General features: G+C 47.5%; 1 protein-coding gene across 2 annotated transcripts in view; it reads right to left on the reverse strand.

The window, feature by feature from the left end:
* The window catches only part of APPBP2 (amyloid beta precursor protein binding protein 2), a 422,870-nt gene that overhangs the window by 14,722 nt on the left and 382,396 nt on the right, over window positions 1–25,752 (reverse strand). For both annotated transcript variants that reach the window (XM_078679805.1, XM_078679806.1), the window contains one exon: window positions 20,819–20,984. In XM_078679805.1, coding sequence (XP_078535931.1) covers window positions 20,819–20,984 — 166 coding nt within the window. The remainder of the gene's footprint in view (window positions 1–20,818; window positions 20,985–25,752) is intronic.

A 25,752-nucleotide genomic window follows, 5' to 3' on the forward strand; every position in this document is an offset into this window, starting at 1 on the left:
GGCTGCTCCAGCCAACTGCCTGAAGTTCGTATTCGTTATATCTAGAGCGCAGTCGATGGATTCTTCCGCTGCCCGCTCTCCTTCCATTAAAACTTTCCTGGCTTCTTGCCTTGAGTCCTCTGGCAATAGCTCTATGAATCTAGCCATCTCCGACCACATTTGGCGATCGTAGCGTCCAATAATCGCCATTGAATTTGCTATCCTGATGGATGCTGCAGCCATAGTGGAGAACTTCTTCCCAATAAGGTCTAATCTTCGTCCCTCTTTATCTGGTGGGGTAGCTGGGTTCTTTGACCTTTGCTGCGCCGCTTGAGAGATTACTGAATCCGGGCGTGGATGGCCAATAAGACACGCCGGACTAGAAAGCGGGGCACGATATTTCTTTTCTATTCTGGGTAACACAGCAGGCACAGATGCGGAGTTTTCCATTATCTTTATGCCTTCCTTCCAAATAAACTCAACTATGGGAATGGCTCTAGATATCTTCCTTGTTTCCTCTTTACAGTCATGGAGAAAACACTCCGTTTGCTCCACTGTAACAGGGAGCTTAAACCTGGTTGATGCCCTCTGCATCAGGTTGTGAAAACCACCTACATCATCAGGCGGTGAATCTGAAGGTTGTGGAGTCGGAGGGGACGGCATGGGAATAACATATTCATCCCATGGGTCCGATGAAGGAATGTTAGGCAACTCTCCATCTTCTACCTCCTCTTCTGATGATGAATCCGGAGTTTGTGGAGGCAAGACCGGTTGTGGAGTGTCCACAATTGGAGAAGCCGGTGGCTGTTGCCGAGGAGGAGCTACCGTGTCAGATTGAGGTACTTGCGGAGGAAAACGCTGTTTGTAATCCGCCAGCATAGACTGTAAATCCTGTATCAAATTAGGCGGCAACTGAGTGACTTCCGGGACTCTAGGCCTTCTCTGATGATCCAATGAGTGAGGCACTATGATATCCTCTTGGTAATAGTGCTCAGCGTATGAATCCTCCTCATCATCATCTTGGCACTTGATGACAAGCTCGGATGGATGACGTGCCACACCAAAAGCACCCTCATCATCATCATCCTCATAGTCATCTTCTTCATCGTCCGCATAGGTTTCCAGAAGATGAGAAGGCAGAAGTGGAGATATGTATGAACCTTGTTGCCTCTTAAAAGACACCAGTTGAAAGTTTTTTGTCGCTATTGGCGTACAAAAGGCCTGATTCCCAGTGGCAGGTCTTAATAAAGCTGGTTCCATCGACCTTGATGACCCCGGAGACCAAGGCGCATCCATTTGTTGAAAAGATGTCGTCGACGGATTTATCGTCGACGAGATCGACGACGAGGGCATCGTCGACAATAGGCTTGCCGTCGACGGGACTGTCGTCGACGGGCTGGACGTCGACGGGACAATCGTCGATGGACTCGTCGTCGATGGAGCCACCATCGACGGGACGGTCGTCGACGAGGTAACCAATGACGGGCTCGTCGTCGACGGGATAGACGATGATGCTTTCTTCGTCGACGAGGCAGTCGTCGACGGCGGCGTCGCCGACTTCGTCGACGGGCTCTTCTTAGATGACGAGTTTTTTGATGATGACGGCGTCTTCGTCGACGAGTCGTCTACGAGAGTTCTTTTTGTCACGATACTGATTTTAGTAGACACAATAGGTGTAGTGATAGACGTAGTGGATATCATATCCATAGAAGAAGAGGTTGAAGTGGAGACAGTGGTAACTGGAGAGGAGACAGTAGAAGTCTTACTCACTGTTTTCTTTGCCGGATCGTTGGTGGCTGAGGCTCCAGAGACAGAATGTTTGGATCTCTGTGAAGAGCCTGAAGTAGAGTGGGAGGCCTTAACATGCTTTCTCCCCTCACTTATCTTATCCTCTTGAGACCTCGCCCTCTTGCTAGAGGTTGAGGCTCTGTCATCATCATCCTTGGAAGAGGATTTAAGCCACAAAAGGACTCTGGCCTCCCTATCCCTTAAGGTCTTGGCAGGGAAGGTAACACAGATCTTACAGGTCTTTGCCTCATGCTTGGGATATAGGCAATAAATGCAGTCCTTGTGTAAGTCATCCACATGGACCCTCTTCTTCTCACATGTTCTACAGGGTCTGAACAAGGCCTTCTTGTCAGACATCTTGAAGCTCTGAAGAAAAAACTGAGTCAAGACTCAGGGAGACTCCCTTCCACACGACGTGCGGTGAAAATCTGAGGAGAGCTGGCTCTGCAGGGAAGGTTCTAGAGGGTGCTGTGAGCTGATTGGTTGGAGCAAAGACTTTGGGTCTTTTAGCATAAGGAGGTAGATAGGCTACTATAATATAGGCCTCAGGCCTTTTTTCTAGGGCCTACTACTGCAAAGTGCTTTTGGCACTGCTTTTTTATTTACCGTGGGACTCCCGCCTCGACGACGGGGAATGATTCAGGCATGTGAATCTATGAAAGATACCCCAATACTGGATAAACTATATTGGTACGCGCATTCACCAAAGCTAATTGGGCGAGCACATGCAGTGCTTTAAATGGAAAAGGGTATGAAGTAAACCCATTTTGGCATTTAAAGGGGCGTTCCGCCACTTCTCAGCAAGGGCTCGACTCGATTCTTTGACTGGGAAAGTGCCAGCACTTGTCAGTATTGAACTGGTACTTCAAGATAACAATGCTTCTCTATTTTCATTTCCAGCACTGAGCACGTCTGTCAAGTGAGCACACGTGTGGCTCTGGGTAAAGTTAGCAGATGAGCCCACATACAACCTGTGCAGAGTAAGTGAACCGCCCTGATTAAATGCGCAGGCAAACACATGCACAATAATGCACAACACTAGGCACATGTACACCGCCTAGCATCCACTGGACTAGTATGTGCAAGAAGATTAGATTGTGCACATCTGTACATTCATGCGTCGCTTAACACTCACTTTATATTGTGCCTTTCTCTGTTGCTTGTAAATGAATCACATGACGCTCGTCAGAATCAGACGAAAAGCATTTCACATACACTTGGGTAGAGCTGTGGATGTTTCTAAACCATGATGCTATTCCGGGTGCTGCCCCAAATTCTGTTTCATAGGCAAATGTGTAAAGGTGGATATACACACAATGCCTGCAATAAGCAAGAGATCAGAAAATCATGTCCCCTTGCGCCTCCTGTGCTCTGAGGGGGATTGGCGTTAGATTGTTTGGCAACCTATGAATTCCAAAGTTTTCTGAGCATGGCCTCCCTGCACATAGAACTCACGTGGTGAGTGGCTTCGGGTTTACGGATGTTCGTGGGCCCCAGTGATCAGAAATAAGTGCCTGATGTGTCTTCATATGCGGTTTCACTGTCTGGGTCAGTATATGTGGCCAGGATTTTTAAAGGAGGGAACTTATGTTCCACGGTGGTGTACAGGCACCGTTTTTCTCCACCTGCAGAATAGGGGCGGCAGACTCTCTTTTTTATTATAACTTTTTAACATGCTGCAGAGCAACGATGATGCTCTACAACATAGCTTAAAGACATTGGAAAAGCCAATAGCTCTGACTAAACACATTCCAAAGGCGAGACCTATTGACTATGAAAAATGCTTGTTTTTCTTGATTGGTGAACAGATGTATTTGAGATGTCCATCATCTTTGTAATATTTTGTGCAAAAAACAGACTCCAATCTCCAACGTGGGAGGAGTTGACTTATGAAGTCTGCTGAACAGATCCACAAACCAACAAAGTTGTTTTCCACCTTTGGCAGCGATATGAAAGGAGGTGTATATTATGTGCCGGGGCTCAATACCAATCTTTTAAGCATTCCTGGAAAGCTGTGGGCTTTAGTCTCAGGAATGACTGTCGATTTTACTTTGGTCAACTGCAGGCAGTACTTGTGTTCATACATGGCCCTTCTATCCTTCACTGTGAATCAGATATATGTGCTCTCCAAACCTGGAGAGTCTGCCCTCAAGTTGACATAGCCTGCCCAGCAATAAACTAAGGTTACTCCACAACTGGAGTATGTACTTCATTTTTGGAGCTCTTAACACGTTCCTCCAATGGCCTCCTCACTTGGGACCATTATCCCATCAAGCATTCTTGAAGTGGGTGTTTATGCAGTCTTAAATTAGGCACTAGAGGAATGCAAGACACCATCGTCCCCAGGAACATCATGTTTTTCCTCACTATCAGATACTGTAAAGCCCGGTAACATAGCAAAGTTCTCTAAGCAGTAGGCTACGCTTTCAACCTCAGTGAACTGAGGGTTACCCTAAAGGTGCTGCAGTGCTGAATTTTTGAACCTGTTAGTAAATCCCAGTGTGTGCAAATAAGTAACTGTCTGCAGGATTGTCTATTACTCCAGTCCTAACCAACCCCTAAAAGGTAATCAAATCCTAAACCCAACACAAAATCTTATCCCAATGCTTTAAATTTACCCTTTATCTAATGTATTTATTTTTATTGCAAACCCACAAGTCCTAAAACACCAGAGAGAACTGAATAGAGACTTCAGAAATTGAGAACTGCTCTATGGGGATGCTATCAGTAGGATCTCATTCTCGAATACCCACTCTCAAAGTTGAATTACCGGAGAATGAAACAGAGTTCTAACCTGTTTATTTACATAAAACATGGCAGCAGTGTTGCCTTTTGGGGCTTGATGATATCCCCTATGGAAGAGAAGGATAGATTGAAATATGCACTCTAGTTACGTTTTCTAAATTATATTCTACAATTTATGATTTTGGGGGGTTTTATTGTCCAAAAGAAACCTCTTGATAATCTTGGCCAAGCATTAGTTGATACTGCATGTTATTCACAACGGGGCCTTTACATGGAAGCAATTCCCAAAACTTACAATAACTGGATGGCTTTAGCATTAAATAAGATCATGCCTCTGAAATCCAACCGCTCCAGGTACGTAACTCCCCCTGCATCCTTGTACTCTTGCTACAGAAAAGTGCTAGTGTAAAGCACTTAAAAGAATGTAGCAATGCAAATATAATACAGAGTTGAAAAAAATATATTTCTGCCATGAAGACTGAAAAAGAACACTATAAAGCAGGCATGTGTCACTTTTTTATCCACTAGAATATCTGAGGCTAGCAAATCTTCACACAACGTTTTTCAAATAGTACCAAAGCTGTTTGATCCTCCACATCTTCCTTCTATGTTTCACCATCTAAAGGCCTATGAGGCTCATTGTCCACCTTTTTAGAAGAAAAAATCAAGAAGGTCCTGTTGACTTTTTTCAAATGTCGTCTTTCCTTTTAGGTCTCTAATGACTTAGGATCCTCACAACCAACTCTATATAATTTTGAGCCTCTCACTTTTGACATGATTACATCTTTGGCAACTAAGATGAAATATGGAAACTCCACCTGTACCAGCTTTCAATCTGCACAAACTTGTGGATACCACAGGCCCAGTTAGTTTAACCTTGCATACAGTCAGTGCTTGATTCATAAAATAATGAGTGCAGGTGGATTCGTAAAATAATGAGTGCTGGTGCTCAAATGGCTGCTCACAGGCCTGCAGCTGACACTATCAGCACGCAAATACCAAGGATATGTAGTCCTGAATCCCCCTCAGGTCTCTCTAATCCATAGATAGACACTCCCTGCTCATTTATGGTCATGGTATTTCCATGTTTCTCTTCCTCGTTTTTACCCCAGGTGTTTGTTTTTCTCTCTTGCTCTTGGGAAATGCCTGGTAAGGAAAAAAGTGTGGGTCCCCCCAAAAAAGTGTCTGTGGCCCCCAAAAGTAACCATAGGCCCAAATTAAGCACTGCGTACTGTAACACCTTTCACAGCTACCTGCAGGGGTAGAGTTGGCAAGAAGCCATAGTAATTCAATCAATCAATCAGGCGTTTATTAAGCATGGCTACTCACCCGTAACGGTCTCAAGGCGCTGGGGGTGAGGTGAGGGGGTGCGGGAGTAATTCACTTGCTAAAACAATCTTCAGCAAATCCACTTATTCTTATAGGCCCATTTCTCTTCTACCTTTTCCTAAGATATTGTAATGTGAAAATAACAAGCATTTTCTATCTAATAGGAACTCTTAATATTAAAGACAGCTATCAAGCTGGTAAAATGGAAAGGGGCGACCATTCGGTCCCCCCGAACGTATGGTGGAGTACCACGATCCCCCCGGAAGCCATCTTGGGCGGGAGGCGAGTCTCGGCTGGTATGCCCGAAGCGGCGTAGCCGGGGCGCGCCTTTTCCCGCCCTGGAGTGGGTTGTCCTAGACACTGACGCACTCGGCCACGCCCTCGGTGGCGGGCGGGGGCGGGTTGACGCCCGCCCCGAAGACGGATAAAAGAAGCAACAAGCCAAGAAACATCCTCTTGTTCCTGTGCTCTGAAGCTGCACCTCCCCACTGCACGTGAGCTCAGGACGGAACGAAGAGCCAATTTTGAGCGTTGTAATCTTTCTTTTTGTTTTACAGATATCCCGTCTGGGAATGCCTAAGAAAGTCGAAAAGCGGGTCAGTACCGATCAGATGCTCCGCATGCTCATGAAGGAGGTAGCCGATTTGAAGAAGCAGATGGCGGCTAAGAACGGGGAGGGAGGACCGAAACGGCCTTTGCCGGGAGTAGTCCCCGGTGGGAGAGGCAAGAGGTCAAGAAAGGGGGCGCTTGGGGGTGAAACTCCGGTCCCTGATACCCCACTTGAGGATCCAACCCCGGAGCCGAAGGGGGGGAACCAGATCCCCGTGGTGGTCACCCCCGTGACCAGAGAAGATATGCCTCCCGAGTTAGCGGCACAATTGGCAGCGTGGTTGGGTAAAGATAACGAGGGCACCACGGCTGACGACGCCCGGGCAGTAATGAGACAACTGCGGGAATCTAGGGAGGCTGCGACGACACCAGCTTCTGTTACCCCGCCAGTTACGGCGGCGGAAAATGCAACGGGCCCAGTTTCGGCGGCAAATGCAGCTTCTGGTCCAGGTAAGCGGCCATTGCCGATCGCGGGGGAAGGGTCCGTGCCTTCACGAAGGGAGAAGGTGGCTCAGCATGTTCCGCTGGAAATTAAGGAAAAGATTTGGGCGAATAAGTATGTTAATATTTTTTCTTTGCTTACCGACCATTACGAGATGGAGCATGTTAAGAGCCAAAAGGAGCTCATGCATCCGAGTGTTTGGCGCGCAAAAATGGCCGCCTTTAAGGTTGACGAAAACATTGGTACTTGGGGCAGAGCGTGGGGCATTTTTACCTCCATCATGGGTGAGCGCAGGCCCGAGTTGCTGACCGAGTTGCCTATTTATCAATCGCGTATCATGGAGTACTCCGTAGCATATGGGGGCAATCAGTGGTTCTGCTATGACAATATTTTTAGAAAAGCTAAGGAACATGACCCAGTTTTGACTTGGGATTGTTACGACTCCGTGTCATGGCAAAAAATGGAGAGTACTGGAATGTTAAAAGTACCATTGTCAGGGAGTAGCGGGGGTGAATCTTCCCGCCAATACTCTGGGGCATCCTTTCGGACGGGTGCAGGTAGCGAGTACCACTCGAAGACGAGTGGCAATGCAGGTAAAAGGGGGATCTGTTGGAATTTTAACAGAGGTAAATGTACGAGGCCCCAGGGGTCATGCAAGTTCAGACATGAATGTGGGGGGTGTGGGCAGCCATCCCATCCTGAGTCCATGTGCAGAGCCAAAACGGGTGATAACGGTGGTAAGGGAAGCGCCAAACAGGTCTGAAATAGTCCGAGGGGCGACTTTACCTACTCCGATTGATACCATGGCAATGATTCCTTGGCTCAGTGAATACCCGGATCATGCTTCCGCTGGGGTGTTGCGGAACGGGTTTTCATATGGTTTCCGCATCCCAGTGGGGGATTTTCAGGGTGTAGCTAACTGTACGAATCAACTATCGGTCTTACAGCATTCGGCTGTGGTACAGGCAAAGATTGGGAAGGAGGTGACTCGAGGTCGTGTCGCCGGTCCATTTGACTTGCCACCGGTGGATAATTTTGTTTGTTCCCCTCTAGGGGTGGTCCCCAAGAAGGACCCGGGTGAGTTTCGGCTGATACATAACTTGTCAGCCCCACGTGGTCTTTCCGTGAATGATGCGATAGACCCGGAGGTGTGTTCGGTGCGGTACGCATCTTTCGATGAGGCCGTCGCCATGTTGCATCGCCTGGGGCCCGGGGCGCTGATGGCAAAATCAGATATCGAGTCAGCGTTCCGGTTGCTCCCGGTACACCCAGACGATCAGCGTCTCCTCGGTTTTAGGTTTCAGGGTCGCTATTACATGGACAGATGTATGCCAATGGGATGTTCTATATCTTGTGCCTATTTTGAAATGTTCAGTTGTTTTTTGCAATGGGTCTTCACAAAGAAGACGGGTTTTCAACATGTTATGCATTATCTCGATGATTTTTTGTTCTTGGGGGCAGCCGGGGATCCAGAATGTGGACAGGCTTTAAATGAATTTTGTGTCTTGATGAACCAATTTGGTGTGCCATTGGCGCCAGGTAAGACCGTGGGTCCCTCGACTTCCCTCGAGTTTCTGGGGATCGAGCTCGACTCGGTAGAGGGTTGTTTTCGACTACCAAGAGAAAAGGTTTTGAAATTCAGGGCATCCCTTGAAACATGTATCAGTGAGACTAAAGTAAAACTGCATCAATTACAACAAGTGGTGGGCCAGTTGAATTTTGCCCTGAGAGTAATGCCGATGGCCCGCCCCTTTTCCCGCTCGATTGCACAAGCCATGGTCGGCCTGAAGGAGGGTCATCACCGCACAAGGCTCTCGGCAGAGGTTCGCCAGGACATGCGCATTTGGTTGGCATTTCTTGCGGATTTCAATGGTCGAATAGTCTGGATAAAACCGGCGGTGTCCTCTGAGGAGCTGGGGCTGTGGACAGATTCGGCGGGGAGTATAGGTTTTGGCGCCATATTCGGCACACAATGGACGGCTCAAAAATGGCCGTCATGGTGGCATGAGTGCGGATTGACGAGGAACATTGCTTTTCTCGAACTTTTCCCTATTTTGGTGGCCCTGAAAACTTGGCCTGAGGGGTTCCGGGATCAGTCTGTGGTGTTTTGGTCTGACAACATGACCGTGGTAGAGTGTATCAATAATCAGGCAGCACGTTGCAAATGGATGCTGAGACTGCTTAAAGAAATTGTGTTATTGTGCATGCAGTTGAATGTGCTCTTTAGGGCAAGACATGTCCCGGGGGTATTGCACCAAGCGGCTGATGCGCTTTCTCGTTTCCGTATGCAGGCCTTCTGGGGTTTTCTGCCCGCTGCGGACCCGGTGGCAGCACCCTTTCCCGAAGCTCTCTGGTCTCTCGGTGCCCCGAACTACAAAACCTCGTGGGAGAGAGTCTAGCGCCCAGGACAAGGAAGGCATACGAAGGGGCGTTCCGTTCCTACTGGTCCTTTTTGGGTTCTGCTAGGGGGGAGCTTTGGGGCCAGGAGGAGCTTGTCGTTAAATTTTTGCTGTCTTTACATCAGGCAGGCAAATCAGTAGCTACGGCCCAGAGGCATCGGGCCGCCATTTCCTTTATGGCAAGGGCTCATGGGATCCAGGACCCGACAGCGTCTTTCGTAGTCCAGAAAGCGCTACGGGGGTGGCAACGCCTGGAGGGTCGCAAAGCAGACGAGAGGCGCCCGATAGGTCTGGATAGGTTGGCCCTGTTATATTCCGTACTCCCGGCAACGTGTTCATCACAGTATGAGACAGTGTTATTCCGAGCCGCTTTTGCGCTAGCATTCCATGGGGCTATGCGGGTAAGCGAACTAGTGGCGAGGAACAAGCGGGATACGATGGGGGGATTGTGCCAAGAGCACGTTCAGGTCAAGGGGGAGACAATGACTGTCTCGTTTGTCAGGTCCAAAACCGATCAGGGTGCGTTTGGGGACTGCATAATCATACAGAGGATTCCCGGGTCCCCCATGTGCCCTGTGGTTTGCGTAGAGGAATATTTAGCGCAGAGAGTGGCATCATGGGGGGGGACCTTTTTGAGACACGCTGACACCACCCCACTGACAAGGTTTCAGTTCCAGCGGGTGCTTGCGATGTCGATTTCGGCCGCGGGCTTGAACCCCGGCGAGTTTGGGACCCATTCTTTTCGGATAGGGGCTGCTACAGAGGCTACAGCCAGGGGTCTGAGTGTAGAAGAAGTAAAACGTGTAGGGCGTTGGTCCTCGAACTGTTATAAAAGGTATGTGCGCTTGCACATGTTATGAAGCTGTAATGATGTACTCACGCTTCTTGTTTTGTTTGGTTTTCAGTTGCGCAAGCCTACGAGGCGGGGCGGACTGTGCAGTCGACCCGACACATGGGGACCAGCGGTCAGACATCACCGGCTGGAAAAAAGGAGGTGTGGGTCGTGGGCCACTCATACGTGAGGCGTGCCGCGGACGTATTCAAAGCAGGTATCAAGCTGGTAAAATAAACATTTTCCTAGTACAAAAGCTGCGCTTCTCTCTGTGTCTGAGTTTTGGCGATCTATTCTGGATCACAAACGACAACAGCCCTGAGCCACTGGACCTCAGCATTGTTTTTGACACCCTGTCTCATTGGATGCTCATAAATCGATTCTACAATGTTGCAATTGCTGACAAGGCCTTGAATTGGTTTATATTTTCTCTTCAGAACAGAACTAAAACACTTTCCTCTCTTTTTGTTTACTTCCTAAACTCTGGAATGTAAATGTAAATGTATGAAACTTATACAGCGCAGGACTTACCCTGGGGCATCTCCGCGCTTGCTTAGGGAACCCGTCCTGGTATTCCCCTGTGAGAAACCCCGGCAGGGTGTCCACAAGGTGAAAGCCAGGCATCCCGCCGCGAGGGGCCGTAGTGGAGATTAAGCAAGCTATTGCCCAGAGTTGCAGAGTGTGACCCCGTGATTCGAGTAGGCACCGGAGCGAGATTGTCGAGTCTGTGGAATTTTGAGCCCGAGACCCGCCGAGGCGGGGAATCGAACCCTGGTCCACGGTCGATCTCAGATTCCGGGTCTGCCGCCTCTAACCACTGAGCCACACTTCTCCACTGGAATGTGGAGTTGTTCAGCTGCCTTCCTTAAGCCACACTCTTTTGAATCTATTTCTCACTCCTTAGCCAAACTTATCTGGTCTTTTGGGTTCTCCATGATATGATTTAGAGGACACCCATATCATGGTTTCTTTCAATAAGGATCTGTATCATCAAGCTAAAATGCATCACTCATGCATGTTATCAATATGGTCTTTGAATGAAAAGCAACAGGGGAGAAAACAGAGGTTATCTTAGCAAGTGACGCGGATCTGTGGACTGGACTCCAAATTGGTGGCATTCTAAAATAGGCACACTCCCTACTTCCATCTCTTCTACAAGGAATCTGGGTCAGCAATCTTTCCTTTCTAACCTGTACTAACAAGGTTACTTCTTCCTGGTTTACTACATCAGAATATTATGGAAGGTCGTTTGAATTCTCCGTGAAGGCTATCGGGAAAAAGCTACGCAGGCTTCGATTATGTCATGTCTTCTCTAGTGTAACTTCCTGTGTCTCAGTAAATGAGCACTACAGCGCCATATTTTGGCTTGGCTGCCAGTAGCTAAAATAGCTGTCTTCAAGTCATATCTGTTTCATCTTTCTCTCCAGAATGAAGTAAATATTTTCATACAATGGTCCATTTATTTCTTAAATGTGTCTCTTCTCCTCATTTTGTCTGTAAACTGACTGCTAAAAAACTTCAATGGTAGATCCCTTTTTTTCAAATCTTTCAGACATTAAACAATCTTGTTCTGGAGTTACAAGTGAATACAACTCATCTTTATCTGAGAAACATGAAATAAGGCTTTTTAACTCCTTAACCACGGCGCAAATTTCGCAGTGGTGCGGGAGTTCTAAAGAGTGGGCGGGGCTGCGTCGGCCAACGGTCGTGCGCAGCACTGGGCAGATAGTGCTCGCGTTGGCCAACGAACACGGAACGGATTAATGCTTCTTTCATGTAAACTTGACAAATATTAATTCATGTTCTTGGACTTTTTCAACATTCTGGTCAATGATTGCTTTTTCAGCACACCTACTTTGTTGGTCACATATATATCTGGGGTACCCACCAGAATAGCATCTAGAAGTGGCCACACTTACCTTGGTATATCCTGTAAATAGGTAAGGCACAGATATTGCATCTAGCCCATGATATCCAAAGTGGCTCCAACTCAAACAGAAGCAGGAATGTGACCAGGTTTCGACCTAGGCAAATGTATCACCTGACTAATGCATCCACTGTCGGGGCCTGTGTTCGACTACATGGTCACAGGTTCAACCCCCTGTGGCTCCAATCAGCCTTTCATCATTCTGAGGTCAATAAAATGAGTATCATTGAGTTGGATAAGAATAAACATCTGGAATTAAGCGCCAAGGTACCCATCGTGGTAAACGTGCGCTTTACAAATACACGTTATGTTATTCCTTCTACTTCTCCCAGTGACACAAGGGAGGATGAAGCCATTGTCCGTACTAGGGGTGGCTGTAACTCGCGTAATTCCGTGCTGCATGATCAAGCAAAATTACCTAAGAATTCCGCAAGATTACGTGAGAAGAATAATTCTGCATTTAGCGCTATTTCTTAGCGCAAAAATGCTCTCTCGCGTACAAAATGGACACGGGGATGGATTATGTGCTAAGAAATAGTGCTAAATGCAAAACAACACGAATGGTGATCGCAAGCAGACTGCTTGCACTCACTAAATGTGCTCCTGGTTTAAGATTTCTACCTAACTTACTCATACTAAATGCAGCAGAACAGAAATAGCGAGTGGCTGCTCGCTACCTATGCTCTTATGGTAGGGGTTCCCCCCCCAAATCAAGCAAGCATGAGTTATCGCATAATTATCAGTAATTCCCTGTCAAAGAGTAACGTGGAATTACCACAACTACTCTGATTACTCTGGTTAATTGAAATTCCATCAGAATTAACAAGTGGAGGAGGTACTTTCGACAGAAATGCAGGGATAACTAGTATTCATCATGTTGTAATGCAAGTTGAGGACTGGAACATGAATGAAAAAAAATACTGATTAGTAGATGATTTTTTTCGCTCCTCACTAGAGTTCCTAACATTTCTAGACAAGAAATCCAAATAAGCTACACAGCCCTATGTAATAAAAATATTTTTAGACTCAAAGGCATTAAATGACAAGAATTCATTCACAGTACTGGAGAAGACACCAATGGTATGTTAACTGTATTATCTGTTCTAAAACTGGAAATCACTAATGCTGAACCAATTAATGTCTTCCCTTCATATCTGGTTTATCCTTATTTTTCAACTTTTCTACACGTTTACAAGTAAAGAAATTCAGTAGTCCAATTCTGATATCAGAAGTGGTGCATGTAGGTCTTAAAAAACATACTCAGCCTTACTGGATAAGTTTCCACACACAAAACAATGGTGTTGGACTTGGCCTGTGTTGGACTTGGCCCTTTTGGCAGGTTCACCCCGAAACTTTTTGCATTTGCCTAGCCTGTTTCTGTAACCTGGTGTTGGTGATTTTAGGCCTCTGCGCACTTTTTCACAGTGGTCCAGTGAAAAGTACGTGCGCTCTCTGTTTATGTGTGGTGAGAGTGGCCTGCCCTCCCATAGGAATGCATGGGGATATGTGTGACCATGGTAGTTCCTGATGTGTGGGGAGTGCAGGGTCGAGTTTGGTATATGTGAACTCGTGAGATTAAATGCTGCGCGAGGATGTGCGCGGATTTATTGTGTATAGTGGAGAAGTGCCACTTCTAGAAGTTGGCATGTCTGTGCAGTAAATGTGAATTGACTGTCTGGCTTGTGATTGGCTGGAGCTGGCTGGTGTGCCTGGCTCCAGGAGTCAGGACGGGTCCGCCCTGGTGGTGAATGGAGAGATCTGCATGTTGATGGGAGGGAGGAGTGCGTGCACCTGGGACCTGAATAGGGCTGGGCCTTCCCTCCACAATGCTGGCTCCACCCCCTGTGGTGTGTCTGATGTCCCTGACCCACCCTGTGAATAGGCAGAGGGGCTGAGCAAAACAAAGTGCTCAAGAGCCAGTTGCATCTGGTTCGCCCCTTGCCTGCACCTTTGGAAACAAAGGAAATGGTGTATAAAAGAAGGGCTGTGACCCCATGAAAATGTTCTTGTTCCTGACTTGAATCTACTAGGGGCAAGCCTTCCCCTGGGCCCTACCCAGCCCCTGGATGCCTTGGAGATTTTGTTTCTCTGGGACCCTGCTGCCCTCTTCATCTGGGAGGATCTTGTTTCTGGGACCCTTTTGCTCCAAGTACTCTTTTAAACTGGGCGTTCTTTTACCCTTAGCGCCTGGGAAGCGCTTTATCGTGATTTGTCCTTCTATTGGGGAGCCTACCCCTCATTACGGCCTTTATGGTGGCAAGATGGGTGCCCACCCCGCTTATTTTTGTATTATCTGGCAGGTGCCCACTCTGCACTGTATCCGCCTGTTTTTGTATTTGACTTCGGGTGCCCACCCCGATTATGTCGGTTTCTTTAGTTTATCCAAAGCGGGTGCCCACCCCACTTTACATTGATAGTTCCGAGAGAGCCTACCCCTCTGGTGCCGCAACACGAAGGAAATCTTACCGACCGCGGCCCGCCTGGTTGTGGGCGGGGCTTCCGGGACGAAAGCAGGAAGGAAATGCGGCCGGAAGGAGAGCTGCGCTTCCAAAGGAGGACGGGAGGCTACGCTGCCTCCACCAGCCCTGAGGAGAAAGCCCCGGGTCCCGGGAGGGGGCACGGGTGAAGAGGAAGTGCTGGCGATCGGGGAGGCTCCACTAGCGGAGGGAGAGCCCCGCAGCTGTAGGCGAGTGAAAGCGGAGGGGGCGTGAGGCACATTGCCGGTGCCTGTCCCCACCGCACTCGACGAAGAGAGAGCATCGGCTGCCGCAGATCGTAACCCCCGGGTCCCAGGAGGGGACCCGGGTGAAGCGATAGCCGGAGTCTCCCCAGCGAGGGAGAAGCCCAGATCCCCCGCCCTGAAGCCGGTTAGTGATGACGGCTGGAGGGGAGTGGGGTGGAGAGAGGCCCAGAATCAGAGCGGCCCCGTCTGGCAGAGGGCCGCTCCAACGGGTGCCAGGATAAGTTCTCGATATAGACAAAGTGGTCCCAAGTACTATCGATAGATATTATCTTATATGACTTCAATAAAACTTACTAATTGGTTATGTCAAACTAAATATAACAATTCATAAAACAATTACTTCAATAAACTCATGCCTCATAGAAACAGAATCATAAATGATAGATCAAGAAAGAGGCTGGGCAAGGGAAGGAAGTGTAATTTTTATTGAGGTCATAATGACCAGTGTTTCATCGTTTGTATAGTTTCCTCACTTTTCACTCACTAACTTCCCTTCCCATTCCCTCAGGGGCATTTATTGTGATCAATTGTTGATGTATTTTATGAATTTTGTTCTACTGTACACGTTGTGATTAAAAACAATGTTGTGATACTCTTCTTTTGAAGTCATTTAAGATAATATCTATCGATAGTACTTGGGACCACTTTGTCTATATCACTTACTCACCCAGGTCCCAGTGACTTATTGGGTAAACCTGTGTTTTTACAGCAGGATAAGTTCTCGAGCCCGAGTGGCTCCCACGATGGAGCAAGGTCCTTCAGAGGCTCCAGCAGGGGGCACATCGTTGGTCAGGGGCCAGTGAGCCATTCCAGAACCCCAGTGTGGTCCAACACCAGGGGGCATGTTTAGTTTTAAAGAGCCTGTGTAGCTCTAACCTGGCCTCTTTATTTATGGAGCCACGGTGCTCCCGGGGGCATAGTTGCTTAAGGAGTCAGAGTGCTCCTAGGGACATGTGTTAATTTTACAGCCAAATGGCTCCAGGGGGCACAGTCATTTTTTTGAGGGCCAGTGAGAGCCCATGCCCCATCTGCCTTCGCTCATTTGCGCAGATGGCGCACCCATGACTGGCGCTGCATTGGCAGCACACCCTGACATTCTGGACACAGGGCATTTGAGCCCCTTCTTGGATGGCCAGTTGGCCATGGAGGCGGGTAAATGTATAGGGCGCAAGGCCCTAATGTGATTGATGTGCTCATGCAATGTGGTGCTAGGAAATGTAATGTGTTTAGTATGTGTTACACACCCTATCTGATACCTCTAAACTGTGGTTTATGATTATGAGGTTATTTTGCATTTCATGTGGTTATGCTACTAAGATTATGTTTCACTGTGTGAGTTACGCCCCTAATGTGAGTTATACTTAGGAGGTACGGTCTAATGTGTTTAGATTAGTGAGGAGATTGCATAATGTGTTTATGCTGGTGAGGTTGGCGCAGGATGTAAGTTGCGCCTGATGTGACTGTGCATAATGTAAAGTTATGTTACAGGTTGAGGTGGAGTACAGTGATTACCAGTGGCTACTGGTTGTAGGTTTATGATCTATTTTTACTTGTGCCAATTTCTGCGAAGTGTTGATCCTGACAGTGGCCCACATGGCCTTGTCCTGTGTAAATAATCCATTGTGAATATTGCCCGTGCCAGTTGGCACAATGTATATTGTGTGATTACTATCCGATGTGTTTAGAGAATACAGAGGCTATTTTTATATAACCTTGTGTGGAGTTCCTTTTGTAGTGTGCCTGGGATGTTGTTGCTGTGTGTGTGTGCAAATGCTTTACACATTGCCTCCGGGATAAGCCTGACTGCTCGTGTCAAGCTACCAAGGGGGTGGGCAGGGGTTATCTTGGCGTGTGACTCCCTTGCCCTGACTAGAGTGGTGGTTTCTGCCTGGCTTTGGCGCAAGCCATAACCAACCAGAAATCCCAGTTCTAACAAATGGTCATGAACTTCTTACTGCAGAAATGCTTGCTGCAGAAAAAGCAAAGTAGGTACCTTTGGGAGTGGAAGATAGCAAAGGAAAAACCTGCCCTGCTAAAAAAGGGCAAAGCGCTGTAGAAAAAGAGTACTAGAGAAATGAAGAACTGTATTTTTCTTGAAAAAAAGTGGATACAAAACAGCGAGGAGTGATGGTGTACGGCACATGGTTGGAGTTGGATTGGACCCTTGGACTGATGGGCTGTTAGTTGAAAGCTTTTAAAGTAATGACAACCTGCCAGCTGACCTAAACAATTCCCAATCACACGTCTTAGTGACAACACAACAACAAAGTAATAAGAAAGTTGAGAATATGGTTATATTTTTCTGCATGTTGGCACAAGGAATTCTAAAGTCAATGTACTCCACTGCGTATTCATTTTAAAGCAAAAACAAAATTTCCAAGATTAATTAAGGTTAATCAATAGATTTATACAACCATGAAAAAAAGTCAAAAAGTTGAATAAACTTTTTCCAGTCCAAACAAAATGACTGTTACAGCAACAGGACACATCCTAACAAATCTGTGGTTGTCAGTAGCAACACTGGCTGCATGTCTCATTTGAGCACAATCAGTAGCACCAGCAATTTCACTAATAGCTAGCAGAGGATTTGAGTGAAAAATCAAGCAGGGTAGTGGGAAAAGTGGAGGAAAAGAAATAAGGAAGATGAGAGGTTATGATGGTCTAAGACTGACTCCTAAAGTATTTTTTAGACTATCAGCCGTCCATCTCACTCAGTGCTCACATACCATAGAGGAGGATGGGAGGCGGAGGATGGAGGGAATCAGTGAGCAAGGAAAAACAAGCAATGAAGGCACGGTACAAGTACCACTTAACAATAATAATTAAAAATGAGTTATCACAAGTGAATGGTGAATGGGGCTGGATGAATCAATCAGGATTTATGAAGCATGGCTAATCACCCGATAGGGTATCCAGGCGCTTGCAGGTCCCCGAGACTTATTCAAACAGCCAAGTCGTGAGGGCCATTCCGAATTCTGGAAGTGAGGTGATGGTCCGGAGGTGTGTGGGTTGGCTTTTCCAGGTCTTTGCTGTGATGTGGGAGAAAACGTCTTTAATGTCTGCTTCAGTAGATGCAAGGAGTATGGACAAGTGAATGGGAGTCAGATCGTAATCTTCTCGATGGTTGGTGGAAGTTCAGGCGGTAGGTAATGCATGCGGGTGCTTTGTTAAGTAGCGCCTTGTCTACGTGGGTCAGCAGCTTGAATTGGCATCTCTTCTGTACGAGGAGCCAGTGGAGTTGCCCGAGATGGGGTGTGATGTGGGTTCGTTGGCAAAAGCAGAGGATGAGTCTGGCTGTGGCGTTCTATATGGTCTGAAGTCTCTGTAGGAGATGTGCAGCTATTCCTACGTAGAGGCTGTTGCCATAGTCGAGTCGGCTGATAAAGAGGGCTTGTGCAACTGTGCATCTCGTGTGTAGGGGTAGCTACTAGAAGATCTCATGTAGTATGTGCAGAGTGAGGAAGCAGGCGGAGGAGACAGTGTTGATCTGTGACTTCATGGTGAGCTTGTTTTCAATGATGATTCTGACTTTTCTGCCCTGATCGCAGAGGGGTAGAGTCATAGGTCTGATGGCCACCAGGACTTGCTCCTGTGTTGCTGCTGGTGCCAAACATCAGTACTTCCGTCTTGTTTGTGTTCAGCTGCAGGGAGTTGTTCTTTATCCAGTCAGTGATGTTTGTCATGCATCTATGGAAGTTAGTTCTGGTGGTGGTGGGGTCGCTGGTGAGTGAGAGGATGAGTTGGATGTAGTTTGCGTAGGAAATTATGTTGAGACCGTGGGATCTGACGATGCTGCCCAGCAGGGCCATACATGCGTTGAACAGCATGTGACTGAGGGTTGAGCCCTGGGGGACACTGTAGGTGATCTCCTTGAGTTCAGAGGTGAAAAGAGGGTGGTGAATGCTCTAGATTCTTCCGGTGAGGAAGGAGGTGATCCATCTGACCGTGTCCCCTTAGATGGAGATGTGGTGGAGCCTTTTGATCAGCGTGTGGTGGGATACAGTGTCGAAGGCGGCTGAAAGGTCGAGGAGGATCAAAGTTGATGTTTTTTCTCGGTCGAGGAGGGTACGGATGTCATTAGTGGCTGCGATCAGGGCAGCTTCTGTGCTGTGATTGTTGCAGAAGCCTGATTGGGAGGCGTAGAGTAGCTGGTTCTGCTTCAGGTGTTATGAGTTGATTATTCATGATTTTTCCTGTACCTTTGCTGGGAATGGGAGCAGGGAGACTGGCCGGTAGTTTTTTAATTCCTGGCATAGGGAAATGTTGCAGTGATAACAGAGGTGTTGAGAAGGGTGGTGAGTTCCTGGCCGATCCTTTGATTTCTGAGGTTGAGATGTGGTGCGGGCATGAGTCTGTGGGAGCTCCCGAGTGGATGGATTTTATGGTAGAGGTGGTGTCCTTGGTGGAGAGGATGTTCCAGGGGAGCAATGTGTGGTTCATGTCAGTTAAGTTGGTGGCGTATCTGTTGAAGAGGTCCATAGGTGTGGGTTGAGGTATGAAGTTTCTGCGCATGGTTGGGATCTTGTTATGGAAGCAAGGGTGAGGTTGTCGCCCAGCTCCTGTGAGGGTATGATTTTGTTTTCACTGGCAGCCTGGTTGGAGAATTCCTAAATGATGTTAAAAAGTTCCTTGGTGTTGTTGGCGCTGGTTTCAATATGTGCAGCAAGGGCTGTCTTCTTTGTTGCCCTCAGCAGGCGGTGATAGAGGTTTAGGAAGGGCTTGAAGGCTGCCGTGTCAGGGGTGTCCTTGCTGGCGCGCCATCTCCTCTCAAACGGTTTGCTGTTCCGTTTTGCTGTTTTGAGTTCTTGCGTGTACCAGCTGGCCTTTTTGGAGGATGAGGATACAAAGTGAGAGGTGAAGGAAGGAGAGAAGGTAGTGACATTTTAAAGCTTTCATTTTCCAGTCTTGATACAATTTACCTCCACAAACTGAGCAAGATTTATTTAAAGATCCTGGTATTGAAATGCACAGATGCTATACTGAAGCTGCTTCAACGCGGTTGATATCCTGATAAACTAGTTTGTCTGATCTGGAAGCGTAACATGGGTCAGTCTAAAATAACAAAAACCCTATAAGCAGGTATTTGCAGTGCTCTAACCATACAGTAACCTAAAATGGCACTGGCTCCAAATATATATTTGAACTGGTTCTATCGTATTTTCTGAAAAACCTCTGGTCAGGTGTGTTTGACATCTATATTCTGCTTGCACAGAGCTTTAATTTGGACATTAACCTCATTTGATTTGTGTTCATTGTCCGCCAATTAAAGCTGTGATAAAACAGGGTTCTGCGACATTCAAGTCAATGCTAAACACACCGTTTCATCACTGTTAACTGATATGGAGACATATGTTGAAACAGAGAATGTTTTCAATATAATTACACAAAAGAAACTCTTGGTGGCAATCTACAGAAATGTAAATCACATAATAACAGGGACAATTTGCATTTTCAAATTGGTACGGTAAAGGTATTGCTCAGTTCATGTGACATTTTAGCCAAGTAATGAGCCATATGGCTGAGATGTGACTTAGCCCTGCACTTTTTCCTCATCCGTAAGTAGTATTTACTATGCTCTGCCCTGCTACTGTACACTCCAACCTATCTGTCTGCTTCATGCCAATCTTTTACTCTCCTATAACATACAAGTATGGTCCAGTCACTGCCTGAAAGGCTATAAAAGAGCATGTTTTTAAGCAAATATGGAGGGTTTATCCAGCATCTACGTGAAAGCCCAGCCCTAGCCTGTCATCTTTACAGGCAAGATAATGGTGGAAGAGATAGTGGATTATTGGCCACATCAGAAAAAGGGGGAAATGAATTATATCTGCCGAAAAGAGTGTGTTGGCTCCTCTTTTAACCAGAATGGTACCAGAATTGTTATCTGCATTCCAATTGCAGACACAGCAGTTCTTATGTCTTTCTTTAATTTACATTTTTATCAACAATTCTTGCGATCTGCTATCCAACAGGTTATTTGACCAGATTTTGGTCCAGCACTGCATTCTGTAACAAGTGTACATACCGATAGCAATTGATCTCAGATAAAGCTTTTCAGCATTATCATACTGATTCATGTCGTAGTTGTAGAGTGATGCCAAATGGCCCACCGACAGGGCAACTTCATAATCTTCTTGTCCAAGGAGTTGTTCCTTGATCTGAATTGCCTTGATATGCATTTCCTCAGCTTCCTGAAAAATATACAAGTAGGCTATAAAATGCAGTTCTACTTTCAAGGATACGCTTTACTTTTGGGACCTTATACATAATCCATCCACTAACTTTAATCGTTAATTCATCATATGCAATACACTTATTGACAATGTATCGCCTACACACAATCCCACCCAGCATCCTTCAATCAGCCCATTTAGACTAAAGTACAAATGAGCAACCAGATTACACAGCTTGGTCAAGTAGAGCATGTCGATTAGTCCTATGGCTCCATAGCTCAGAACTTAACCAGAAGACATCAATTCTTTGCAAATAAAGGGTGGCACTCAGCCAATGCAAAATACCAGATGCACTTGCAATTGCAGAATCTCTGTGTTGTATTGTTGATTACCAGGGGGACAGGTTCTTAGCAAATGTTTAATAGGGGTTAGTCCATAAACCTGACTACTGACCTGCGATCTGGAAGCAGGCACATTAGATTCAATTAGAAAGGACTCCTAAGAAGAATAGCCTATACACCTACCTTCAATCAATCAGGGAATAGTGAAGCACACTACTCACCTGTGAGGGCCTCAAGGCGCTGGAGGGGGTGGTGGGAGGAGTGGAGGTGCAGCTTCGGGTCAGCCGAAGAGCCAAGTCTTGAGGCTCTTCCTGAAGGTGTGCAGAGAGGGGAGAACCTCTGATGTCGATCGGGAGCTTGTTCCAGGTCTTTGCCACAATGTAGGAGAAGGCTCTTCCTCCGGCTCTGGCTCTACTATGTGCAGGGTTTCGGCGAGTTTGGCGGAACGGAGGTTTCTCCTGAATGTGTGAAAGGAAACTCTTTCATCAAGGTATTGCGGTCCGGTGTTGTGGAGTGATTGGTAGGCGTGGGTGAGTCGCTTGAAGGTTACTCTCTTCTTGACGAGGAGCCAGTGGAGGTTTTGCAGGTGTTGGGTGATGTGTTCATGTCATGGGATGATGGGGACAAGTATGGCCGTGGTGTTCTTGATGGTCTGGAGTTTGCAGAGCAAGGATTTGTTGATTCCGGCGTAGAGGGTGTTCCCGTACTCCAGCCTGCTAGTTAGGAGTGCATGGGAGACTGTCTTTCTGGATTCGGAGAAGCATCCATTTGAAGTTCTTGCGACAGATGTGGAGGGTTTTGAAGCAGGTGGAGGTGACAGCGTTGATTTGTCGGGGCAGGGTGAGGGTGGAGTTAAGTATGATGCAGAGGTTTCGGGCGAGTTCCTTGGGGGATGGGGGGTGTCCAAGGGTGGTGGGCCACCAGATGATGTCCCATGCTGAGGGGGTGGGTCTGAGGACTTCTGTCTTCTCCGAGCTAAGCTTCAGGCAGCTACTGCGCATCCAGGATGCAACGTCTTTCATTCCTTCCTGGAAACTGAGTCTGGTGATTTGGGGTTTCTTAGTGAGGGAGAGGATGAGCTGGGTGTCGTTGGTGGCGACAAGGAGGGCGGTCTCGGTGCTGTGGTTGCTGCGGAATCCGGATGGGGAAGGGTCAAGGATGAAGTTCTCTTCAATGAAGTTCCTTAGCTGGACCTTGATGATCTTCTCAGTGACTTTGGCCGCAAAGGGTAGGAGAGAGATGGGTCGGTAGTTTTTGAGGTCCGTCTGGTCTGCTGAGGGCTTCTTGAGGAGGGGCTTGACTTCTGCGCATTTCCAGTCATCAGGGAAAGTGCCGGCTATGAAAGTGGCGTTGATGGTACGTTGTAACTCGGGTGATATGGCGGCGGCAGCTCTGTGGAAGATGTGCGGCGGGCAGGGGTCCGTGGGAGCTCCCGAGTGGATGCTTTTCATGGCCTTGGCGGTCTCTTCGGTGGTGACCGCGGTCCAGGTGGATATGGTGGGCTGGCTGTCGTTGCTGGAGGAAGGGGTGGTTTCGCTGTCCGGTGTCTGTTCGTTGAAGTTGTCGTAGAGGGACTTGATTTTCAGATGGAAGTAGGAGACGAGTTTGTTGCAGAGGTCCTGGGAGCGTCTGTGGCTTTGCTGGGGGGTTTGGTGAATTCCTCGATGATGCTGAAGAGTTCTTTTGAGTTGCTGGAGTTGGCAAAGATTCTGTTCTGGATAAAGGTTCTTTTGGTGGATCTGATAAGTTGGTAGTATTCTGTCATGGCGTTCTTGTAGGTGGGACGATCTTCGGCAGTTTTGCTGTTCCTCCATAGCTTCTCGAGATGTCTGCAGGTGCGTCTGGATTCTTGGAGGTCAGTGGTGAACCAGTTGTCCTTCCTGGGGTGCTGTCTGTCGTTATTGAGTAGTGGGGCGAGTGTGTCTGCGCAGTTGGTGATCCATCTGTGTAGTTCTTTGGCTGCAGAGTTGGCGTCTGTTGAGGTGGGAGAGAATCATGGTTGAGGGCAGAGTTTAGGTACTCCTCAATGAATTTGCTCCAGTACCTTCGCGCGGGGCATGATGTGGGTTTAAGAGTACGCAGTGGTGGTCCGTCAAGGGTGGTTGCATGGTGTGGCTGAAGTGGATGCTGTTGCCTCCTGCGAAGATGGGGCTGAGGGTGTGACCTGCCTTGTGGATTGGGGTAGTGATACGCTGTTTCAGTCCGATGTTGGCAAAGTTGTCCAGGAGGGCAGAGGAGTTGGGATTGCTGAGGTTGTGGAGGTGTAAGTTGGGGTCTCTGAGCAGCACGTAGTCCATGGAGGCAATGGCGTGGGGGCTATGAGGTCAGAGTAGGTAGTGGTGAATGCCACTCGAGGTCCAGGAGGTCTGTAGGCGAGGGTGCCACACAGGGTTGTTCTGGGGCTGGTCCGGATCTGGAAATGCAGATGTCCCTTGTGCTGGAGGTGGTGAGTCAGAGAGAGTTCTTGTGTGCGATGGAGAGTTCTCCTCCTCGGTGGTTGGGACGGTCCTTCCTCCGTCCGGGATGGCAGTCGTGATATCGGAGGAGGAGTTGGTCCAGGTTTCAGTGAAGAAGGCAATGTCTGGCGAGAAGGTGTTGAGGAGGTCACAGATTTCTACTGCATGTTTGTGCAGGGAGTTCACGTTAAGGAGGATGCAGCTCAGGGCCTCGGGTGTGCTGGCCTCCGGCGGGAGGGCGGTGTTGGTGGGGTGAGGAGATTGGTGAAGGGTTGTCGGCAGTGTCTGCAGGAGAACTGTCCGTTAGTGGTGGTTGGCGCGGACAACTGGCAGTTGTTCCTTCCAGGGTTTAGTGCGTGGAGGGCAGCTGACTCTTTGTGGTACCTTGGCAACAAATGAAACTTGCCAAATTGCTACATATTTTTCTCATGTCGTTCAGTTCTCGCGCAAGGGGGCAAGGCTGTCCTCCTGCTGACACCTTCTTTACTCCAGTCGCAGTCAGGTAGCGGCGTCCGGGCCTAGCCGTAGCCACAACCCCACACGAATAATTACAGGTCACTCCTCTCTGGCTGCTTCGCTGCATTACAGCCCGCCAACGTCCAGCAGCAGCGCCGGGGGGAGGGGTGGGGTCAGCGAGGTGTCTTAGGGCGGTCCCCCCCACTGACACCTTTCTCCCCGCAATCGCAGCCAGGCAGCTGGGTAAGGATCAAGGCATCAGGTTTTCAGGGTCCTGTCCAGGTTCAGCCATCGCACAGCCGGCTGCAGGCTGCAGTGCTTCCACCCTGTTCGCTCTCTCCTGCCCACTTCAGGTGTTCGTCTCGCTCACTCCCATAGCCCCACCTTGGGCATCGGCTGCAGGGCGTGATTCTCTGACAACACAGGTGTGTTTCTCTGTTCCCGTTGAGAAGGCTGTGGGATAATAGGCGGCCAGATCGGTGATGGGGACGGAGATATGGGATCAAAACGTCCTACCCGTCGGCCATCTTGGTCGCGCCACCATCATTAATATTTTCATAAAGTATCACCTAGAATATTTGCTTTGACATGATTTTAAGGACACTTTTTATTTTGTCGTTTTATAAAGCTCTGCTCTCATAACTGTTTCAGTGCACCATATATGACAGCAACAACAAAGATGGTGGAATCTCTTACAATATGTCACACATACTAAAGAAGGAGCAGGTTGTAGTAATAACTGTCTTCAAACTGGTATAGGTAAAGAGAACGCTTCATATAATCATACCTCTCACCCCCAACACATGGAAGCTATGATTAGCATAAGAAAGGATAAAAAAAATATAGATGTATAAAACCTAACAGTACAAAAGAGGAACATGGGCGCAAGAGAAAAGTTGAGAAAGAGGTTTAGTGTAGGCAGATGTTTACAGTAAGTCAGAGGTGGGTGGTGGTATAAGAGTTACGGTATTCAGAGACAACAGATTTAAAAAAGAGGCATAGATACATTTGGGACAATTGGCCAGAACGGCTCCATCGTAAGGCCATTTTCAACACTTACATCACATTAACCCCAGCACGATTTCCTTTCTACACAGTATAACCTTTCTTGCAAGGGACAGTTTTTAATCAATTAAATAGCAGTTTTGCCATTTATAATCTATTTCTAAAAACTGCAAAACCTGGGGAGGATTGTGGACACTTTTATAATCACCACAAGTATACAAACATTTCAAGAACATCTTGGTCTAATCAAATTTAATAATTGCCCCATCAAGGTCCAGCAGCAACTACACAGTATGTTTTCAACATAATGTTGGTATACTTGTTGGTGTCTTCTCCCACACACTCTAAAATGTACAAGAGAAGCTGGTTAGATTCTTCCCTAAGTTCAACTCTCCAAATTTCTCTAATGATTCTATGCACTCAGACTAAATGGAAAAATTAATCCGTTCATAAAGATGACATTTATCTCAAACAAATCCCTTTACCCAAACCTCTTTGTACATGATACTAACATGGCTTTCATATGTA

This window comes from Lissotriton helveticus, chromosome 3_1 (genome assembly GCF_964261635.1).
Source record: "Lissotriton helveticus chromosome 3_1, aLisHel1.1, whole genome shotgun sequence".
NCBI classification, from domain to species: domain Eukaryota; kingdom Metazoa; phylum Chordata; class Amphibia; order Caudata; family Salamandridae; genus Lissotriton; species Lissotriton helveticus.